Source organism: Callithrix jacchus, chromosome 1 (assembly GCF_049354715.1).
Source record: "Callithrix jacchus isolate 240 chromosome 1, calJac240_pri, whole genome shotgun sequence".
Taxonomy (NCBI): Eukaryota; Metazoa; Chordata; class Mammalia; order Primates; family Cebidae; genus Callithrix; species Callithrix jacchus.
The window spans coordinates 198,695,580-198,717,190 of NC_133502.1; the positions used below are offsets into that span (position 1 = coordinate 198,695,580).

Sequence of the window (21,611 nt, forward strand, 5' to 3'; positions counted from 1 at the left end):
TTTACACACTCAGAGGACCCCCTCCAGGATGACCTGTGGGAAGCACTGGGATGGACCAAGGCAGGGCCGCCTCCTACCCTCCATCTCTTCATGGCCTTCACCAAGCAGATTTCTGCCTCAAGTATGAAGCCCCCACAACAGTCATCACCTTCACCTGGCTCAGCGTGGACACCTTGGCCAGTGAAACCATGCTCAGGGGAAGGGCCTGCAGGCATGTCGACTGGCCCACGCTCCCACCCTGAAATCACTGTGCCAGCTGGCAAGAGGCAGGGCGCTCACTAGATTCAAAGCTCCTTGAGAACAGGCCCAGCTCCTTCCTTCTGCTTCATCCTCTTGGGAAAACCCCCTGGTTCAACCCAAGAGAGGCCATGAAAGGCCTATTGGCTGATTTTTAAGTTGGCTCTTCTGCTTTCTATGCCAAACTTGACTGAAAATGCAATGCTGCTTTGGACCCCATACCATTCCAGAAACTTTACCGACCACCAATGTGTACCAGTACAGTGACAGCTGCTGGGGAGAGAGAGGAGGGGCAGTCCTTGCTTTCAGGGACTGTTGTGTGGGCAGCAAGCACAGAGCTAAGCCCTGAGTCCAACCAGGCACAGTCACCTCTTGGTATCCCTGGGGGATTATTCCAGGTCACCCCTCAGATACCAAAGTCCTCAGATGCTTAAGTCCTTGGTATGAAATGGCATGATATTTGCATTAACCTTCACACGTCCTCCTGTACACTTTAAACCATCTGTAGATTATTTATAATCTAGATGACTAACAGAATGCCTATATATCACTTCATTCACATGGACTCAGTGTAGTGGTCAGCATGTAGCAAATTCAAGTTTTGCTTTTTGTAACTTTGGGGAATTAAAAAATAAATATTTTCGCTGGGCGTGGTGGCTCACACCTGTAATCCCAACACCGTGGGAGGCCAAGGCAGATGGATGGCTTGAGCCCAGGAGTTTGAGACGAGCCTGGGCAACATGGTGAAACCCTGTCCCTATATAAAATATAAAAATTAGCTGGGCATGGTGGTGCACACCCAGGTCCTCAGGAGGCTGAGGTAGGGGTACTGCTTGAGCCTGGGAGGTAGAGGCTGCAGTGAGCTATGATCTCTGCCACTGCATTCAAGTCTAGGGAATGGAGCAAGACTGTCTCAAAAATATATATGTATTTTTCAATCCATGGTTGAATCCATAGATGAGGAACCCATGGACGTGGACACCTGATTATCTCAGGTGCCATGAAAACATCCAGGTATGCAAGGGGCCCAGTGGTGGGGAAGGGGACGAAGCGCTCCAGGAAGGCAACGAGAAGAGGCAAGGAACGTTTCAAAGAAGAGGTAGGTGGGGCTAGAGAGATGAGAGGAGATGCCAGCCCCAGATGACCTGAGTCTCACGGGGGAAGAGGTGGCAGTCACAGCCAGTCTCCATCTTCACCCTCTGCTCCCCTCCTGGTCCCCAAGCACCAATGCAACATTAATGGTACAAGTAATCTGGGGACCTGAATGCAAAAGGAGAAACGCAAAGAGAGACAGGCAAAGGCCTCGGAAGGTCAAGTGGGTAAAGAATGGAGAGTCCAAATACCCTTCAGAGGAGCGGGGATCCTGGGAAACGCAGACCTCAGCGTGAGCAGGAGGGAAGGCTGGTAGTAAGTCACTGAAATGGTTTGCATGACAGTCAATAGCAGTAAAGAAAAACTTGAAAAAGCAAGGGTGCTAGGTTTATATTTCTTCCTCTGAGCTATGGCACATAAACTAGGGTAAGTGATTATGGTATTGGAGAAGCTTTAAGCTGGAGAATTCTCTGCAGTTTTGGTCATCTCATTAAAAGGAAGGTGCAGGAGAGGGTCATAATCCTAAGAAGGGAAGGACAACTGAGCATGTGCAAGGACTGCAAGAATGTGCATGCAAGGACGTGATTGGATCCGGGAGGCCCACAAGTGCAGGGATGGCTTGGAGGGACAGTGGCAGTGGCCTGGCACTTGGAAGAGGTTTCTGGGCACAGAAGCCACTGCTCGCCAGGCACACATTCACTGCTGCTGCAGCCTCAGGGGCTTTATGACTTTTGTTTTTTGTTTGAGACACAGTCCATTCTGTCACCAGGCTAGAGTGCAGTGGTACGATCATGGCTCACTGCAACCTCAATCTCCCAGGCTCAAGTGATCCTCCTGTCTCAGCCTCCCAAGTCTCTGGAACTACAGTTGTGCACCACCATGCCTAGCTAATTTTGTGTTTTTTGCAGAGACGAGGTCTCACTATGTTGCCCAGGCTGGTCTGGAACTCCTGGGCTCAAGTGATCTGCCTGTCTTGGCCTCCCAAAGTGCTGGAATTACAGGCAAGAGCCACTGTGCTTGGTCAGGCACTTTACACACTTATCTAACCTGCTCTACCCTGTTGCATTAGGTGTTATCATCCTCATTTTCTAATGAGTAAACAGATACTCCAGGAGGAGAAGCAGCTTTGCCAACATCACCCAGCCAGAAAAGGGCAGTGCCAGACACAAATCCAGCCCTGCTGGCTCCCAAAGGCTCTGTGCTTTCCGCCACACCCTGCCTCCCCAAGGCAGAGAACATCCAGAGGGCACTGGCAGGCAGTGAAGCCTCCTGACAAATACTAGGCAAGACACGTCCTTGGAAGGCCAGGTAGAGAAAGGTGTAAGCATTTTCTAGGGACAAAGAAATCACTGTGCAGATGCGGTTTCCTGGGGATACACTTCACCTCCATCATTTGGCTGGAGCAGAAGAGAGAGCTGCTGAGGGCCACTCCAACAGCTGTGGGACAAATCTCCCACCTGGCTGCAGATCACTGGGATGAAGGGGCCATGCAGCCTGACTAACAGCAGCCTGCTCACCCGCTGCAGCCTCCCTGGGCTTCCCTGACAGTCCACGAAAAGGCATCTGATGGGCTCACCATTGGGACTGCAAAGATCCTGAGCCCTCCGGCACTCTCCGCTCAGTCAGAGGCCAGTGTCTGAATTAAAAGTGATGTGCAAAGACCCGGGCAGGCGAACACACACCACAGAAAACCTGTCTGTGGCAGCTTATGCAAGGGTGTCTTTAACATTGGACTCTATGGTAGAATCAGTGATTCCCAACAACATCTGAGGCTGAGGGAAGGAGGGAGGTGGGATTGAGTCTCTGAGACTCCACCTCACTGGAAAGCACAGCCCTGGTTTGAAGTTGCTCAGACAACGTTCTTGAATGAGAGGTAGGGAGGTGGGAAAGCATCATTCCCAGTAGGGTGTGGGCACAAGGTGCAAAAAAAAGCCCTCTGGGAAGGGCACAGCCAGGGCCACATCCCCGAGGCATCTGCTAGGTGGGAAAGGGCAGCCTCGGCCTCACATTGATGCACGGGCCCTACTGACAAGTACTTAGATGTGCACAGCCCTGCACCTCCCTGAGCCGCATGATCACTCTGTTAGACAGGCTGGGAAGGGGGCATCATCATTTCGTTTGTATGTGAGGTCACAGAGGCTGAATGCACCAGCTTGTAGGGAGCAGAACTAGGGCTTGAACCCAGATTTGCAACTTGAAGCTCAAGGCCTCATCCACTACCAATCAACCAACCCAGACTGTGCTCCACCTTAGCTTTCACATGCTCACTGAGAAGCTGGACAGAGGGAATTTGTGTTCTAGAAAGCCTCTGGTTGTCTCGGGAGCCCATTTTGGTGTCTAAAAGGCATACATGTGGGCACTGACTGGTAACTGATGTGTTCTGACGCAGAGGAGCCTCATGCCCCCAGGAAGTGCTTACCCCTTCCATGGGCGCGATGAGCAGGTCATACAGGGCACGGAGCGGGGGCTTGGCGAACGAGCTCTGCCTCCTGGAAAGAGAGGAGGTCCCGTCCTGGGTCGGTGACACAGTGTTACTGAACAGGCTTGTCATGCTCTGGCAGCTCCTGGGGAAGGAAGGGCCAAGGGATCAATCAGGGCCACGCAGGCAGGTGAGGATCACCCCAGCCCTCCCAGCCATGCCTCTGTACGGAACGCGGGCCGAGGCCTCACAGCAGCACCCCCGCCAGCCTCCCTCCCAGCTCCATCCCCTTCTCTTCCCTTTCAGGTAATTTTCACACTACAGTGAGCACTGTCAGAAACCACGGGGTAAACCAGCTGCACACAACAGCTTACATTTCTATGGAGTTTTTTCTACATAATCAAATGTCCCTAAGTGCTGTTCAAAGGATTTAATTACATCCTGTGTGGAGCAATTGTGTGCAGGCAAACGTGAGGACCATTAGAAATCAGGGACAGCCACCAAGCTGATGAGGACAGTGCCCTAATGCCAATTAATTTACCATGTGGGGGCTGTAGACAGGACAAAGGACATGTCAGCCCCCACCTTGGGCTCAGAGCAGCCACTGGGCACCCACCTGAGCAACAGCACAGGCTGTGTGGCAAGGCAGCAGAAACCCCTGGTCCCATGGCCTCACTGGGAAGATGCTAGGAGCGGCTGACCAGGCAGCAGCTGCAGGGTGGGTTGGTTTGAGTATGGCTGTGTAGTTTTGTTTCACTTTTCAACTTATGTTCCAATGTTTCCAGGCATAGATTAATACAGAAGCATTTTCAACCCCAAGGATGCCAAGTTTCATACTACCAACATGGGATGAGAGCATTCACTGATTCATTCATTCACTCATTCATTTGGAAAATTGTCCCAAAGTGCTGGCTGTCTGCTAGGCACTGGCATAGTCTCTGGGAACACAGAGGACAAAATGCACAAGTGAGCAGAAGAGGAACAGGGAGGAGAAACAAATCCATTTCCAATGCAGCAGCAAGGCTGCCCACGCTCATTCTCTCAGAACCTGCCCTGTGGCTTGGCCAGGGTGGCTGCACCACAGCCATCAGTGACATTCTCTGCCTATTGGACAATGACTTTTTTTTTTTTAGACAGACAAGGTGTCATCCTTCCTGTAGAAGATAGCTTGTGTGTGTGTGTGTGTGTGTGTGTGTGTGTGTGTGTGTGTGAGAGAGAGAGAGAGAGAGAGAGAGAGAGAGAGAGAGAGACAGAGAGAGACAGAGAAGGTGGTGTTCCATGGCCCAGGCTGGAGTGCAGTGGTGCCAACAGCTCACTGCAGCCTCAACCTTCTGGGCACAAGTGCTCCTCCCACCTCAGCCTCCTGAGTAGGTGGGTCCACAGGTGTATACCATGACACCCAGCTAATTTGTACATTTTTCTTAGAAGAGATGGGGTCTCACTGTGTTACCCAGGTTTGTCTTGAACTCCTGGGCTCAAGCAATCCTCTCAAAGTGTTGGGATTACAGGCGTGAGACACCACACCCTACCACCAGTAATCTCTTCACCTTGATTTAGACACTGTGCATAGTGTTGGAGTTTCTGCTACATATTCTAGGATCCTTATGGGGGAAAGACCCTGCTACTTAAACCAGATACAATTGCTATCTAGTTGACAGCAACTAGATTGTTGCCTAAGAAAAATACAGAAGGCTGTTCCTCTCTGCCAGTCCAGGCCAGGAACTGCGACAGCAAAATAAATTATTTGAAAGATTCAGTGATGTGTTTTCCAGGTAAGGCTTCCACCCTCAGCTCTCTCTCACTCTTCCTGGCAATGCACCACTTGACCTAAATTCTAGGGTTGTGCTAAGCCAAGCTCTCAGCACCCTCAGCCTCCAGCCTGGTGCCTGCAAGAGGAGAACAGAGCGGCAGGACTTGGAGGGCTGGAGAGCCCACCCTCATCTGCTCCCTGGCCTCGCTCACTCTGGAAACATGTAATTACAAGTGACGAGAGCCGAAGCATGTCTTTGCCATCAGAGCCAGTGAAGCACAGATAACCCTGGAGTGACACTCGGAGGCTCACTTAATTCCACAGAATACACTGCAAAGAGCAATTCTCCCCTCAAGGAGAGATTTCCAAATTGCTCTCCCGAGGAGGCGCTTTGGTGTCTGCACGGCACTGTCTGTTACCACACACACGCATTCTCAGCAGACAGGGAGCATGGCCCGGAAGAGCCCAGGCTGCCATCCAGACAGCAGATGGGTGGCAGCAGGAGCACTAGGTGCCCTCTTCCTGTGTACCTCATGTTTCACAATCTAGATGATGGCCTGGACTGTGGGCGCATGTACCCCCAGCTTGAGGCGCCTGAGTCTGATCAGTCCAGCTGAGGGCGCTTAGGAGGAATGCCGTGCCCCCAGACAATGCTGTGAACTGAGGTCCTCAAGATGACTGATGGGGACACTCCACAAACCTTCAAGGCCCTTCGTCTTTGAACTGAAAAGGATCCTACTAGAGAAAGAGACGCCAGCTCTAGGGAGTTCTCAGGAGAGCCCCAGCTGTCCAGGGAGACCCAGGAGTTCCTTCAGCTGCTCCAAAGTGTGGCTACTTCTTTCAACATATCAGAACCAAACACCCGGCCCAGCTGACCTTCCCTGAGAAGCACAAGGAGTCAGATTGGGCAGTCCCTGGAGGTCTGGGCAGGGCACCCCTACTGCCAATGCTGAACTGCACAAGGAGTGCCAGGGAAGGGCTGGAGTCTGATGCCAGCCAGCAATTCAAGAGGAAAATGTCTGGAGGGAAGTGGTGGACAGACCTGCTGAGCTCGAATCCCAGCCTTGGGCAAGTTATTTACCCCTGGGCACTGCTTCATGCCCTGCAATCAGGGGCAGCATCACCAAGGGGCAGGCAGTGTGGGCCTGGAGAGGATGGTTACGGTGCAAGCAGAGCCAGGCAAGGCTTGGGCATGTGAGCTAGAGACAGGCCTGGGGCGGGAAGGCAGAGACCAGGCTGCGGATTCCAGGGCCTAAGTGCTGACAGCGGTGGCGTCTTCTTAATGGAAATGCCATGAGTGCCAGAAGCATTTAAGGGGCCCGGTGGTGCCAACCCATCCCACATATGTCACTGCCCATGATGTGCCAGACACTGTGGATGCCACCTAGGCCATGGGACTTTGCCCTGGGTTCCAACAGTTGCGGGGCAGTGCCAGGGACAAGTCCCTGACTCTCACTGCTGGTCAAGCTGAGCTGAGGGAAGCCTCTTTGGGACAGCACCATCTGATCTGGGCTATGAGGGTCGATTTGGAGGTAGCCTGCCTGGACAAAGTGGAGGTCATTCTGAACAGAGGAACCACATAGGGAAACAGAGACTGGGGTGGTTGGGGCAGTGAGTATGAGGAGTCATGCGGACGGAGAGCTGGGGATACAGGCTGAAGAAGAAAGTGGGCCAGATGGGCCTGGGTGGAGGCTCTGGAGTTATCTATAGGGAGAAGCAGTACCTCTTACCTCTTTAAACAACCAGGATTGCCTGAGCAGGAAGTTCCTCTCCCTAGGCTACCAATTCTTTCCTAGGCGATGAGCATAAGAAGGCAGCTGTGTCTATACCCCTCCCCTGAGAACATTCCCCCCGGCCCCCAGGGCTGGGTTTTGCAGAGTAGCCATGATCAGACCATACGCCACCCTCACCCTGGGCTAACTTCAGTTGGGAAGCCAGTCAGATGCTTTGACCAGGACTGGGAAACATGCAGCCATTTAAGGCACCTGTCTGACCTGGGGATATTTCCTGGAAGACCCTCTCTGGGTATCTGGGTATGTTTTGAGGCAGTGCAGATTCTTTAAGAACCAGATTCTATGCAACAAGATCGTCTTGATGCCAAGAGCTGAAAAAAAAAAAAAAAGAGAAGAACCAGATCCTAATGGGGTGGGCAGGGCACCTGAGCTACAGTAAAGGCTCTGCCTCTGAGCCTCAGCTGAGCACCCCCTGCCTGGAACTTGACCTGATCCTGCACTCTCCAGGCCACCAAGCCCACCTGTGCCCCAACAATGCTTGCTGACCTCTGCCCCCTGGATGCCACATCAAGTGCTAGCTCTCAGCCTCCCACCTTGGCCCTTCCTGTAACCTGGCAGCTCACAGACCAACTATCTCTGGAGCAACAGTTCCTGGGCACTGACCCTGGCTAGCCCAGTCTGGGCAGGCCCAGCAGGACCTGGCCACGGGGCCCCTTGCACTCAGTCAGGCAGTCCTCTGAGAATATCCCTCTGATCTGTGCTGCTACTCAGTGGGGGTCACCTGTCCCTAGAGATATCCTTTTCAAAATAAAAACAAAAGCCTAGAAATAGTCAGCTAGTAATTATAAAACAAACAAACAAAAAAAACCAACCAGCCTGAAACCATGGTTTGAGGTCGAAGTAAATCCGTGAAGACTTTCTCCCTGAGCAGGAGGCATCTGTGACTAGCCGTCTGGCCCCACGGCAGCAGCCTTCACAGGCTGGCATCTGCTGGGCCCAGTGCTGCCTTCCTGCCAAGGCCTATTCCTTAGTAGCTCTTCAGGCAGCAGTGACCTCTGTATTTCTACAGGCTAGTGGCCCTGGTCCACATCGATAGCAGTCTCATGTAGCTGGTCCCCACTGGGGAACTGCCCTGAGAGTGATAGGCTCAGGGGCAGAGAATGGGAGTGTCAGGGGAGGGAGCAGGCAGGAAACCAAGGCCAAGAGTGACTGATAGTCCCTTGAACCCTGGGAGCCCTCTGCCGGAGGTGCACATGCGGGGAGGGTGTTGGGTTGGGACTCCAAGGACAGGATGTGGCAGGACACAGCCCCTCTCTGGTTGCATGGGTAGACCTGAGGTTTCCTTGCCTCCGCCATCATTAGTGCTGCTGCTGCCTTGTGCAGACAGCTGGGAGCTGGTAAGGGTGAGCTCCTTTCACATGCAGCTTCTGTTCTCACTGTAACAGTTCAAGCAACACACTGCAGCTACCTTACTGGGGTACCTCTGCCTAGAGACCTGCATAAAGATATATTCCCAACAGTGCAAAATAGTAAAGCAGCCAATTCCATAGCCCTGAGCCTTACTGTTCATGGATGGGAGTGGACCACCAGTTTGCCTAGACATGCCACCAAAGAGCTGTGACTCTGGCAAGGCATGTCACTTTCTACTTCCCTCTTTTCCTTGCTGGTAAAATAAAGGGTTGAGCTAAAGTTCTTGTAGGCCTCTTCTAGGTTGTGTGTTGTGTTTTTTTTTTCTTTTAACTGATAATCAATCCAACTGGAACTTCTAGCTTTAGAAAATGAAAAATCTCCTCTATCTAGCCAAGCCCTCAACCCCTCTACTGAGCCTCAGCCCTTCCTGTGTCTCCCCTGTGTGGGAACCAGGCATGGGACAGTTAGGATTCAGGCACAGCTTTCTGGTGTTACAATCTGCCCAGGAGAGTTGGCACTGCTGATACATGTCCTGGTGGTGAAGTGTGGTTTTGGGCCTCAGAGTCACGGTGGCTGGCAGCGGGTGCCCGGAGCTATGAGCCCCAGGTGGCAAAAGGCTCACAGCGGCTGTCAGGTGCGCACTGGAGTGTGAGGGACGACCTGCTCTCTGCCGCTGTCCTTCCTGCAGTGTCATGACAACCTAGTGCTTCACGGCTTCATAGAACAGCCACCGAGGGCACATATAGTATCACTTCAATCTCTGCAGGCCTTTCACCCTAGCTGACTTCTGCCTCAGCTCTGTGGACTCAAGAGGACAGTGTTTTTTGCTTTCTAGAATGGGAGCGCGGAAAGGGGTGGAAACATGCTTCCCACATGGCAGGAGTGTGAGCTGCAGCAGGGGCTGTGCTGCCCATGTACAAATGAAGGCAGTCCAGAGAGGGAGGGCACACATGTAGCCCTCTGCCGGTACTGCCAGGCCTGCCATGGCAGCCTCACCCACTCAGAGCCTGTGAGGTTACTCCTCCTTTTCAGATGAGGAACTAAGGACCAGAGAGAGAAAGAGACCTGCACAAAGCCACCAGGCTGGCGGGGGTCAGGACTCCCACCTGGCAGGGTAGGGGCTTTTGCTGTGCCCTCCCAGCCGCTCAGTCCTTAAAGGTGGTATGACAGTGGGCGGCCCCTCCTGGGGACTGTGGCTCCGGGTTTCACAGCTGCACCACCCCAGGGCTCCAGCAGGTGGCACTGGCTCACTTTTCTCACCACCCGGCCCCTGGCTGCCGGGACCCAGTTGGGCTAATTGACAGCCTAGCTCTCGGCAGAGAATCTTCTCACCCCACACTGTCTTTATTAGTTCATTCTTTAGATGATGTTTATTAACCTACTTCAGGAACATTCTCATTTTCTCCACGGCACACAGTCTGTGTGGTGGCAAGAAAAAGAGAGGGCCCAGCATGCATGCAGAGAGAGATGAGGCCACAGAGGGTCTGTGAAGAGCAGCTGAGGGGCAGAGGCATCAGGGGTGTGGCTCTTGTCTCTGGAATGGTGACACACGGCAGCTGGGCTGGGCTGCCCTCGCTGCTCATGAATCTCTCTTTCAGGGAGGATGAAGGGATCTATTCCTGAGGCAGGAGGAAGCCAATGCACTGCTCACACTCCTTTGGGCAGCCGTGCTGTGACGGTGCCTTCGAGCAAGTGTGAGCCTACCCAGGTGTGCAGCTGCTCCCTGGCTTCCCACCCATGCTGGGTTTAAAGAGGGGAGTTAATTCATGGTGCAGAGAGCAGCCTGGGCAAATCCCCCACCCCCAACACACACACACTCCCCTCCCCCAACACGCACACCCCTCCCCCAATACACACTCCCCTACCCCAACACACGCACACACGCACACACACAGATTTCTCGGCTTGGGCCAAATAAGTTCTTTCAGGCAGCTGGGACCCGGCAGACCTCCCTGTGGAGTCTGCCCGCCCTGCCTTCTGTGGGGCAGGCTGCCATCTCAATCAGCTCTGCTCTGTCGCCTGGCTTCCAAGGCAGCGTTTCTGCAGCAGTCTGGGCTTGAGGAATCAGGTCTCCCACGTGCAGAACAGCACTGCCTCCTCAGGAAGAAAGCATCTACATGGGGTCAACAGATGAAGAAATGACAGCTTGACTCTCCCTCAGCCGAGGCTAAGAAAATGACCAGGATGGCCGGGCCCATCTAGCCCTGACATTCCGGCCCTCCTGTCTCTGCAGTAGGGCTAACTGGGTGGCCAGGAGGAAGGAACAAGCATGCTAGAGCTTGGTGCAATCTTGAAGAACCTCACTGGCTGGCTGGGGCTGTCTGCTCCGCACACATCGACCCAGAGGCAGACACTACCGTGGGGGCAGCGCTGTTAGACTGCCTGGTGGGGAGGGGCAGCTAGGAAGGGTGCCACCTGAGGAACGCATGAAGAGGTGACCTGAGGGAAGGCTCTGCTCCTCACAGCATCAAAGAGGATGCCCATTCACCCATCAACAAGGGCTAGGTACCCTCTTGGTGGCCTGGGAAAGCTGCAAGGCGGACTTCAGTGAATGGGGAGATTTAGTCCTTGCCCTCCCTCTAAGGCAGCAACATCAGGGCAGGGCCCTGCTGCCCCACACAGGCAGGCAGCAGAAAGCCTGTGGCCCGAGGGGCCTCTGCTCTCCGGGGAGCCCAAGGCCTAGTGCTATGGCATCAGCCCTGAACCCTCATCTGGTTTGTACCCTCTATCCCAGAAAGAAAGACACTGCACAGAGCACCAGTCCAGGGGCCATCTGAGCAGGACTCACCCCAGGTCAGAGGTCTGCAGGAGTCAGGGAGGGGCCTCAGTGGTGGTGACTTGTTCAAGGTGTGGCTGCCATTTCTCGGCCCTGTCATTTCTCCTCTGATCAGATGCACGGTTCTCACCTTCTCAGGATGTCTTTATCATGCATGTTCCCCTGCCATGCCCTCTGTGCTGCTCTGTGGTCAGGCTGCCCTGGGAGATCCCGCCTGTGCCCCTCACTGGCTCACTGGCTCACCTGCTCACACTCACTCAGGTAAGCCCCTCTACCCCTCTGGGCTGGAGTGTCCTGCCTCACCGTTGAGGACTGCACCTGGCAGACTATGAGTGCAGCTCTTGCTCTGCTGGGATTGAGCTACCTGGAAAATCCTTTGGCTCCTTCCTCCCTCAACGGGGCCCTAACCAGGATGCTCCCAAGTCCCCTCTGGGGCTCTCAACTGAGCTGCATCTTCTGAGGAAGCTGGCCTGAGATTTGAACCTGAGATTTAAGACATTAATGGAAAAATGAATTTGCAAATCCATTATATTCAAGTAACCAGAGATGTCTCAATTCAATTAAAAACCTGGATTCTGAAAGCACTCAGTGACTTCCCTTAATGAACACAAAAGGTTGTCTCCTCTGGAATGAACCTGGCCAACGCTGCATTTTAAGTACTTATGTAATAAGCTGCAGGCACTTCTGTCCATTCCCCTCCTTAATTGCCATGTGCCTGGCTGCTCCTCCAGAGAAGAGCCACAAAGCTGGGCAGGTGCACCCAGGGATCCTGGCTCTTCTGGTGGTGCCTGGCTCCTCTCAAGCCCAGGAATGAGTCTGGAGCTACGTGTGGCTTCTTTCCCCTTGCTCTTGGACTCTCCTAGGCATGATGGGTCTGTGGTAGGTTCCCTGCCTGCACTAAGCGTTGTGGCACACGCCTCCACCAAGAGGGCCTGCATCCACCCTCCTGCAGGAGCTACACAGCAGTTGGCAGTGCCTGGCCTCTGCCTACTCTGGGCACTGTGCTGTGGCCAACTGCTCTTTGCTGTAATGGGTATGAGGCTCTGGGTCCAGGCCTGGAGATGCTCACCTTAAAAGAACCTGATGCCCAGGCCAGCCTTGCATAGGCTTTTCCTGCTGACCCCATTCAGAGGTCAGAACAAAGGCCTGAGCCCAGCAGTCATTGGGGTGGGCTTCTGAAGTGCTCGGGGACAGAGAGAAGAAAAGACAGCCCTGTGTGTGGCAGCCCGCCCAGCTGAACATCCAGCAATACAGCAAGACCCTCTTCCAAAGGGCTTTGCACTTTCAAGCAATTTGTGGGTCCAAGCCTGTCCCTGAAAACAAACCTCTAGGGTCTGATTCATTCATTCACAGAGAACCTCCAGAGCTGGATTAGTCAGTTGTCCGAAGACAGAATTCACTGCCTCAGGAGGTAATAAGCTCCCTGTCATGAGAGGAATTTAGGCAAAAGATGGGTGATCACTTGGCAAGGGAGTTAGATGGATGGGGGTCTCTGGAGTCTGGCAGACCCAGCTCCTAATGCTGGCTCTGTGATTTTCCAGCTGTGAGACCCAGGGCAACTAATTTACCTTGTGTACACCTTGGTGTCATCATAGTGCCCCTTATGGCTGCTGTAGGGATTGACTAAGATAACACACGCAAAGCACTTAGCAAAGTGCTGAGTGCTGGGAAGTAATCAACAGACACTCACTGCTGTCATTATCGTTTTTGTCCCTCCCTCCCTTCCTGCCTTCCTCCCTTCCTCCCAGCCTCCCTTCCTTCCTTCCTTCCTCCCTTCCTTCCTTCCTCCCTTCCTTCCTTCCTTCCTCCTTTCCTGCCTTCCTTCCTCCCTTCCTCCTTTCCTGCCTTCCTTCCTCCCTTCCTCCTTTCCTTCCTCCCTCCCTCCTTTCCTGCCTTCCTTCCTCCCTTCCTCCTTTCCTTCCTCCCTCCCTCCCTTCCTCCCTTCCTTCCTTCCTCCCTTCCTCCCAGCCTCCCTTCTTTCCTTCCTCCCTTCCTCCTTTCCTGCCTTCCTTCCTCCCTTCCTCCTTTCCTTCCTTCCTTCCTCCCTTCCTCCTTTCCTTCCTTCCTCCCTTCCTCCTTTCCTTCCTCCCTCCCTTCCTCCCTTCCTTCCTTCCTCCCAGCCTCCCTTCCTTCCTTCCTCCCTTCCTCCTTTCCTTCCTTCCTTCCTCCTTTCCTTCCTTCCTTCCTCCTTTCCTTCCTTCCTCCCTTCCTTTCCTTCCTTTCTTCCTCCCTTCCTCCTTTCCTTCCTTCCTTCCTCCCTTCCTCCTTTCCTTCCTTCCTTCCTCCCTTCCTCCTTTCCTTCCTTCCTCCCTTCCTCCTTTCCTTCCTCCCTCCCTCCCTTCCTCCCTTCCTTCCTTCCTCCCAGCCTCCCTTCTTTCCTTCCTCCCTTCCTCCTTTCCTGCCTTCCTTCCTCCCTTCCTCCTTTCCTGCCTTCCTTCCTCCCTTCCTCCTTTCCTTCCTTCCTTCCTCCCTTCCTCCTTTCCTTCCTCCCTCCCTCCCTTCCTCCCTCCCTTCCTTCCTTCCTCCCAGCCTCCCTTCCTTCCTTCCTCCCTTCCTCCTTTCCTTCCTTCCTTCCTCCCTTCCTTCCTCCTTTCCTTCCTTCCTCCCTTCCTCCTTTCCTTCCTTCCTTCCTCCCTTCCTCCTTTCCTTCCTTCCTTTCTTCCTCCTTTCCTTCCTTCCTTCCTCCTTTCCTTCCTCCCTCCCTTCCTCCCTTCCTTCCTCCCAGCCTCCCTTCCTTCCTTCCTCCCTTCCTCCTTTCCTGCCTTCCTTCCTCCCTTCCTCCTTTCCTTCCTTCCTTCCTCCCTTCCTCCTTTCCTGCCTTCCTTAAGCAACTGCCTGTACCCACCCTGCTAGGCTCCTTGTGGGATAGAGAGAGAAATCAGAAGTGACTGAGCCTGGCACGAGTGCACAGCCTGGGAGGGGAGAGGGCATGGACACAGGTGACAAATGTAAGGTGCAAGGTTGTGGCACCCTACCCACAGAGAAAGCACCAGGAAGTTTTAGAGAAGGGAGAAGTGATTTCCAGTTGGGGCAATCCAAGGTGGATTTGTGAAAGATGCTGTGTTTAAGACAGCACCTCAAAGGAAAGCCCTCTTTAGCAATGTCCCTATACCCAAGTGAAGACCCTGAGATGTGAATGGGCAGGTCTGGGGTTCCTTTGGATTAGGACAGAGGGTGGGAAGTGTGTCAGGGTAAGACTGTGGAGTACTCAGATGTCAAGCTCCATACTTCCACCCAACTCCACTAGAGCTCCTGTGACTCCTGGTGAGAGAGGGACACAATCAAAACTATGCCCCAGTGAAGACTGTCAGCCTGCCCCAGGTGGATGGCAATGGGATCAACGTGAGGGAGAAAGTCACATCCAGTGAGGGGCAGATCTCATCTCTGCCAATGACAAGAGGGCAGACTTGGGGCAAGTCACCTGCTGAGCACCAGAAGCCGTTTCAGGCTGTTGATAGGTATTAGAATAGGCAGGGAAGATCCTTGCCCACAGGGAGGTGAATATGGATGGAGGCCAGCCACAGCATGCTCTGCATGCCCACATTTAATATGGCACAGGTGACCTGGAGGTCAGGGGTGGAAAGAACACTTAGCTCCTTACTGGGGCCAAAAGCCTCAGAGGCACCGACAAGGAGCAGGGGACAGGGATCAGGACCCCAGCCAGAAAGGTGGGCATGCAACCTTAGGGGTTCAAAGCCAGGGCTCTAGCTATAGCTGGTGGCAGACTGGGTCCCCACTCTGCATTTATTCAAAGTGTTTCTGGTGGCGCTGAGAGAGGTTGTACTATGAAGAAATATCAATCTATCAGGCTTCTTGGTGGAGATTTGAACTTTCAGATCTTTTGAGTGGTTGGTTCATCCCTCATAAAAGAGCCTTTGGTGCCAAAGAAACCTCAGACTCACAGTAGGGAGAGAAAGAAACTACTAGCTACACAGCAGGATACATCTGGTCATTGCCACACTTACTGCGTCCTAGGAACAACTGTCAGTAGGCATGGTCACCTTCATTTTCCAGATAAAAAAGTAAAAAGCTGAAGGCACCTTAAAGAGCAGAGCCAGGTTTCAAATCAAGGTCTGGCTGGCCCCGGCGCCCGAGATTTCTCTTCTGCACCATGTGCTTCCTGGGAAGACAGGTGCTTGCTGGGTGACGAGCAGATCGCTGGCCTACACTGGGCTTTGGCAGCATTGCTGCAGTGCGCCTCTGTGTGGCCCTAAAGCAGGATGGCCCACATGTATGTTCACAAAGAACCACAGCCTGGCCAGGCACGGAGGCTCACATCTGTGATCCCAACACTTCAGAAGGCCAAAGCATGAGGATCACTTGAACCAACCTGAGCTATATAGCAAGACCCTGTCTCTACAAAAAATAATTTCAAAAAATTAGCTGGGTGAGGTGGTGTGCACCTGTGGTCCCTGCTACTTAGGAGGCTGAGGCAGGAGGATTGCCTGAGCCCAGGAGTTTGAGGCTGCAGTTAGCTATGATGGCACCACTTATAACCCAGCCTGAGTGACACAATGAGGCTGTCTCTGGGGGGGGGGAGAGAATAATTACAATTACACATCCATGTAGATACACATACAGAAAGACACATGTGTGCCAGGTCCCAGCTTACTGGCCAGGCTGGCCTTGTGGAGATGGCTCTTCTCTCCACTGTCCTGCTGACACTTTCTTCCCCGGGCTTTCAGGAAATCCTCCTGTGTATTACAGTCACCGCATTCTCTCCCACCTGCACTATAGGCCAGGCTTTCATGCACGGATATGGAGGGCAGGGCAGACTCTGGGAGCACTAATGCTCTCCACTTTCAGGGCCTGACCCTCAGGTGTTGAGGGCAGAGGGGAAAGGGGAAGGGAAAAGCTCTGTAGGGCCTTCCTCTGCACTCCTCAAGAGGGCAGCCAGCTGCAGCTCCCCCAGATCCCCTCCACCCTGCCATTGGCTGCACACTTCATAACATGTGGCTGAGGTCCCTGTCTAGCAGACAACCTCCTGGGTGGGGAACCAGTAAGGTGCTGGGCCCATGTGATCCACCCAGCGGGACACACACACACCCGTGCCATGTTAAGTGTGGGCACGCTGAGCGCTGTGGCTGGCCCACTCCCACCTGGAACCTTCCTTTCTTTCTTTTCTCCCTGCCCTGTAGTCATGGAGGCTGGGCCCATGGGATGAAGATGCCTCTTTCCCCATCTAGTAGGACCCCGGTTTTTGCTGGGGATTCTCTGGAAGGACCCCCTACCAAACTGAGGTTCTCTCTTGCTGACTCCTTATCCAGTCTCCTGTGAGAGACCCAGAGTGTGTCGCAGGGCACTGGAGGGAAGTTGCAGAGACCTGAGGGTGGGCTCTGGCCCTGCTGTGCACCTCTCTTTAGCATAAGGAGACTCCTTTGTCCTCTGTTTTGGCTCTAGTCACTGCTCTCTGGACAATAACAAAGTCCCTCTCCACACTGTGTTCCACACAGATACAACATGGAAAATTAAAGATCCAGGATGCTTGTTGCGCCAGCGGTGGCCACGGAAGTCAGGAAGATACTGGTTCTAAATGACTCTGGATGGGTGTACCCTAATACCAAGGCACTCCCTGTAGTCCAGGATCCAAGATGCAGTCAAAAGCCTATCCTGTTCTTCCTTCACTTTTCTACAGCAAATGAGATCTGCTGACTACCCCAGGTCCAGTCACATACACACATACCACATATACATACTACACACAAACACATACATACACAACCCTGCACATACAAATATACACATCCATTCCCATAGCACCCCCCCCCCCCACACACACACACACTTACATGCATGTGCTGGCCTACCAGTCCTCAGCCTCACTCTCAAAGGGTAGGGCTGCTGCTCTGCCCCTGGGGCTCACACCAAGGTCAGGGTGCTAGCCAAGAGAAGAGCCTTTGTTTTTCATTCAATAGCTGTACCTACCCTGAGTTCAAAATGCAAATGTGTTTTCTGCCAATAGGCAAGAAGAAAAATAATGATTGCAGAGACCTCAGAAATGACAGCAGAACAAAGACCAACTCCTGGAGTGAGAAGGGAGGAAAACCTAAAGCCAAGTCTCACTTGACTTGCATTAGCTACGGTAGCCTCATTGCCAAATCAGTCCAGCAAACCACCCAGGAACAAAGGGGCCAAGGAATCCATAAAATCACTGAGCTAGAGAGCCCCTGGAGAGGGGAGCCCTTACCGCTCCAGCACACAGGCTCTACACACATGGCTGCTTCCACATCACCTCTGTTGGCTCTAGGGTACGAGCACTCCGCAAATGCTAACCACTATCAGCAACCTGCAGAAAAGCCACTTCTAGCCGTTCTGTTCAGTCACAAGCCAGTGCATCTCTTAGCCCAGATCCCTGGCCATACATGGGGCAGAGAGGGAGGCCTGGGGCCCCCCAGCAGGGCCGGGACAGGCTGGCAGGGAAGCTGCAAGGCGTGTTTTGGCACCTATTCGTGGGCAGGTCTCCCTCCTCTCCAGCCTATGTGTGCTCAGCTGTAAGATGTGAGGCTGCACTGAAAGTGTGCAAGGGAAGTTTGCACTGTTCTAACAAGGATACCTTTGCCTCTGTGGTTCCATCAGCAGTAGCTCCACTCTCTTGTGGGATGAAGGCCAGAGCCCCCCTTCCTGGGCTTCCGAGAGAGGTACCAGAAAACATGCAGTGTTGCAAACTTTCCTGGGCCTTAAGGGCTCACTGCATTGAAGTGGGAAGAATGCTGGGTATTTCCCTCATCCAATCTGCCCTTGGTGTCCTCTAAAGGGTCAGGACTGGAAGAGTCTGCAGAGACCCTTTCAACTGCTTTGCTTTTCACAAGGTGGTACTGGGTTGGGTCAGATCTTGCCAAGGGAGCTGGGTGCAGGCTCTGGGGCTGTGGGCCTTGCTGCTCCCCACTCAGTTGCCAGGGCTGGGCACAGTACTCAGCCTGGCTGGGGGCACAGATTGTGTTGTGTAAATGAATCAACAAATTCATCTACAGTACTGTGCTCACTGAAGCTACTGCAGGGCTGCTCAGAAGAACAAAAACTATCTTTCCAGGCCAGGCATGGTGGCTCACGCCTGTAATCCCAGCACTTTGGGAGGCTGAGGCAGGTGGATCACAAGGTCACGAGATAGAGACCATCCTGGCCAAGATGGTGAAACCCAGTCTCTACTAAAAATACATAAAATTAGCTGGGCGTGGTGGTGCGTGCCTGTAGTCCCAGCTCCTCGGGGGGCTGAGGCAGGAGAATGGCTTCAAACTGGGAAATGGAAGTTGCAGTGAGCTGCGGTCACACACTGTACTCCAGCATGACAAGGGTAAGGCTCCGTCTCAAAAGCAGAAACAAAAGCAAAAACCCCATCTTTTCAAAATGAGCACTCCGCCACTCAAAATGCACGCCACCCCCAGGCCCAGGGTTGGCAAGCTAGGGCCCAAGGTATACCTGGCTTGACCCTTTTCTTCCATAGTGCTGAGGTCCTGGGGGACTGGTTGTGACTGCTTGAGTGCCTGCAACGAGGTCACCATGGATGTCTAAAGGTCTTTTGGCAGCTCTCTCATGTAAAGGACTTGATGTAGGAAGGGAAGGAGGATGGAAGAGGCTACAACCCAAGGTGGCCAACAGCTGCTGCACAGGCACACAGACGTCTCATTTCTTCCAAAGTTTCTCCCCCATGTTATCTTTTTTTTTTTTTTTGAGATGGAGTCTCACTCTGCCGCCAGTCTGTAGTGCAGTGGCGCAATCTCGGCTCACTGCCACCTCCACCTCCCAGGTTCAAGCAATTCTCCTGCCTCAGCCTCCTGAGTAACTGGGACTACAGGCATGCACCACCATGCCTAGCTAATTTTTTGTATTTTAGTAGAGATGGGGTTTCACTGTATTGGTCAGGATGGTTTCGATCTCCTGACCTCCTGATCCACCCACCTCGGCCTCCCAAAGTGCTGGGATTAGAGGCGTGAGCCAATGCGACCCCCACCCCTGCTCTTAAGAATTTAAATTTAGCACTATTCTTCCAACTTTACTCAAAACAGCAGAAACCCACCAATTGTACAGTGCCTTCCATGCATTAAATCCGTCAGTGTGTGATTTATACGTTGGCTCCTTTATTCCCACATTACAGGAAGCCTGCAGGGTAAGAAGCCCTTGCCATTCCATAGAGGATGAGACTGAGGCTGACAGAGGTGAAACTGCCTCCCCAGGGTCCTACAGCTCGTGAGTGGCAAGGCCAGAGGCTGAGGTTGCGCTCTGAGCTCCTCACACTCTAGTTTATGTCCTCAGCTTGCCTCACACAGCGGAGGTTAAGTGTCGCCTGCCTCACTGGCTGTGAAGTTGGCAGGGCAAGAACATGAGTCCAGGCCCAGTCCCAGGCCTCCTCACACCTGGTTGTGTCCCTGCATGAAACCAAAAGCAGGGAGAGACAACTGTGAAGGCGGCTGGGGAGAAGCGACTAGGGGCAAACTAGCTGGAAGTTCTGGCCTCCTTACAACCAGGCTGCCAGCTCCTACATCCCCTGCCCTTGGCTCTCTTCCCACTCAACTCAGCCCTGGGAAAGTCAACACACATTTGTCACCCTGACAGCACAATAAAGAGAGGAAACTAGGGCCTGGAGTAGGAACAGACAGGGCACACAATGCCCTGCACAGCAGGACTGCCAAGCAGAGGCTGCCTCCCACCCAGCATACAGTCACTTCCCTCCTGTGTTCCAGGGTCAACCAGCTGCCCTTTAAAGGCAGGCCCTCAGGTTGTGTGGCAGGGACCTAGGGAGTCTGTGATGTCTTTCCAAAGAGGTCTGTCAAAATGTACTCCCAGGTTGTTGCCTGGCAACCAAATGACAGTGGGACAGGTGTCCCTCAACCCCAACAGCCTGCCCTGTTTATCTGGACTCCTGAGGAAAAAAAGGGGTGTGCTGGCTTGGAAATTTTAAACCAGATTCATCTTAAAACCATTAAGGCCTGTTTGGTAGGTAACAGGGAAGTGAGGTCTTGGCACAGACAGGTGAGCCTGGGTCTGAATGAGTGCATTCCTAGGCCCAGGTTCTCCCTCCAACAGTGATGGCATTCTCACTCTCCCTGACCTCCCTGAATGTCAGGCCAGGAAGTCAATGCAGGTACCTGGCCCATGAGTTACTTGCAGAAGTTAGCGAAGAAGTATGTGAAGTTACTCTGGCTTCTGCCTGATGTTGGGAAAGTCAGCTCTGAGGCTATATGAAGAAGCAGCCAACTGTCCCCTGGGACTCCCATCCCAGCCAAATGAGAATTGTCACGTCAAGCATGTCACTGTTTTCTCGCTTGAGCGGGAGACACTGCTGTGAAGCAGAGGCCCTGACGGGCATGGGGCTGCGGAGGCTTCACGCTTGCTGCTGCAAATGCATGACACGAGCCAGGAGCCTAACCAGCCGGAAGGAGCGTCCACTGAAAGCACACTATCTGCGCTCAGAGCACCCTGCCCTGTGCTGGGCCTGCGGAAGGAGCCCCACACGCACCTGTTAAAGAGGTTATTTCGGCGAACCATCCGCAGGAAGCCAGTGGGGTCAGTGACCGAGTTGAGCTTGCTGTTCATCTCTTCAAACTGCTGGTCCATGATGTCTCCTGCTTCACTTTCCGTTTCACTGCTGGCACAGGCCCTGCAGGAAAAATTGCAGAAAAAGCCAATCAGAGAAAGGAAGCGCTGAGCTACAGAAGTCGGCTCTGAGGTCCTGTGCCATTCTGTCACCAAACAAACCTCCAGTGCCGATGGCTCCAGATGCCAGCATCCCCCCACTCCCTCCTCAGTATCCCTGAGGCCCTCTTCTGGAGCTGCTTTTGTCCACTACTTCTAAAGATGAACTCTGGTTCGTTGTTTACGGCCTGTCACCCCCAACTCTGCTTTGAACTCTCTACAGGGGCTGTGTCTGCGTAAGAATTGCATTCCAGCGTCCAGGACATGCATGACAGACTAGGTGAGGTGCCAGCTGTGATGGGCTGGCCAGGCACTCTTCCCAGCATAGAGTGGAGGCAAGAGCAGCTGTGAGGCAATCCTCCCTCCACAAGCTGCAGTCCAGTTCATTCCAGAAACAGTAACTGAGCACCTACGCTGTGCTGGTTACTGTCTAGGCAAGGGGGACATGCAGCCTAAAATAGCATTTTCCAGACGAGGAGACAAATATGCTGGCAAGATCTGCGATGCTAGCAGGGCAGGCACTGCTGGAGACGCAAACCTGAGAACTGCCGCCGATTTGGCCCA

The 21,611-nt window shown here is 53.4% G+C and overlaps 1 protein-coding gene across 6 annotated transcripts in view; it reads right to left on the reverse strand.

Moving 5' to 3' along the window:
• The window catches only part of TTC28 (tetratricopeptide repeat domain 28), a 708,603-nt gene that overhangs the window by 31,309 nt on the left and 655,683 nt on the right, over positions 1-21,611 (reverse strand). For all 6 annotated transcript variants that reach the window (XM_078337130.1, XM_035258707.3, XM_035258622.3 and 3 more), the window contains 2 exons: positions 20,872-21,012; positions 3,749-3,893 (listed from right to left, as the gene is read on the reverse strand). In XM_078337130.1, the coding sequence (XP_078193256.1) occupies positions 3,749-3,893; positions 20,872-21,012 (286 nt within the window). The remainder of the gene's footprint in view (positions 1-3,748; positions 3,894-20,871; positions 21,013-21,611) is intronic.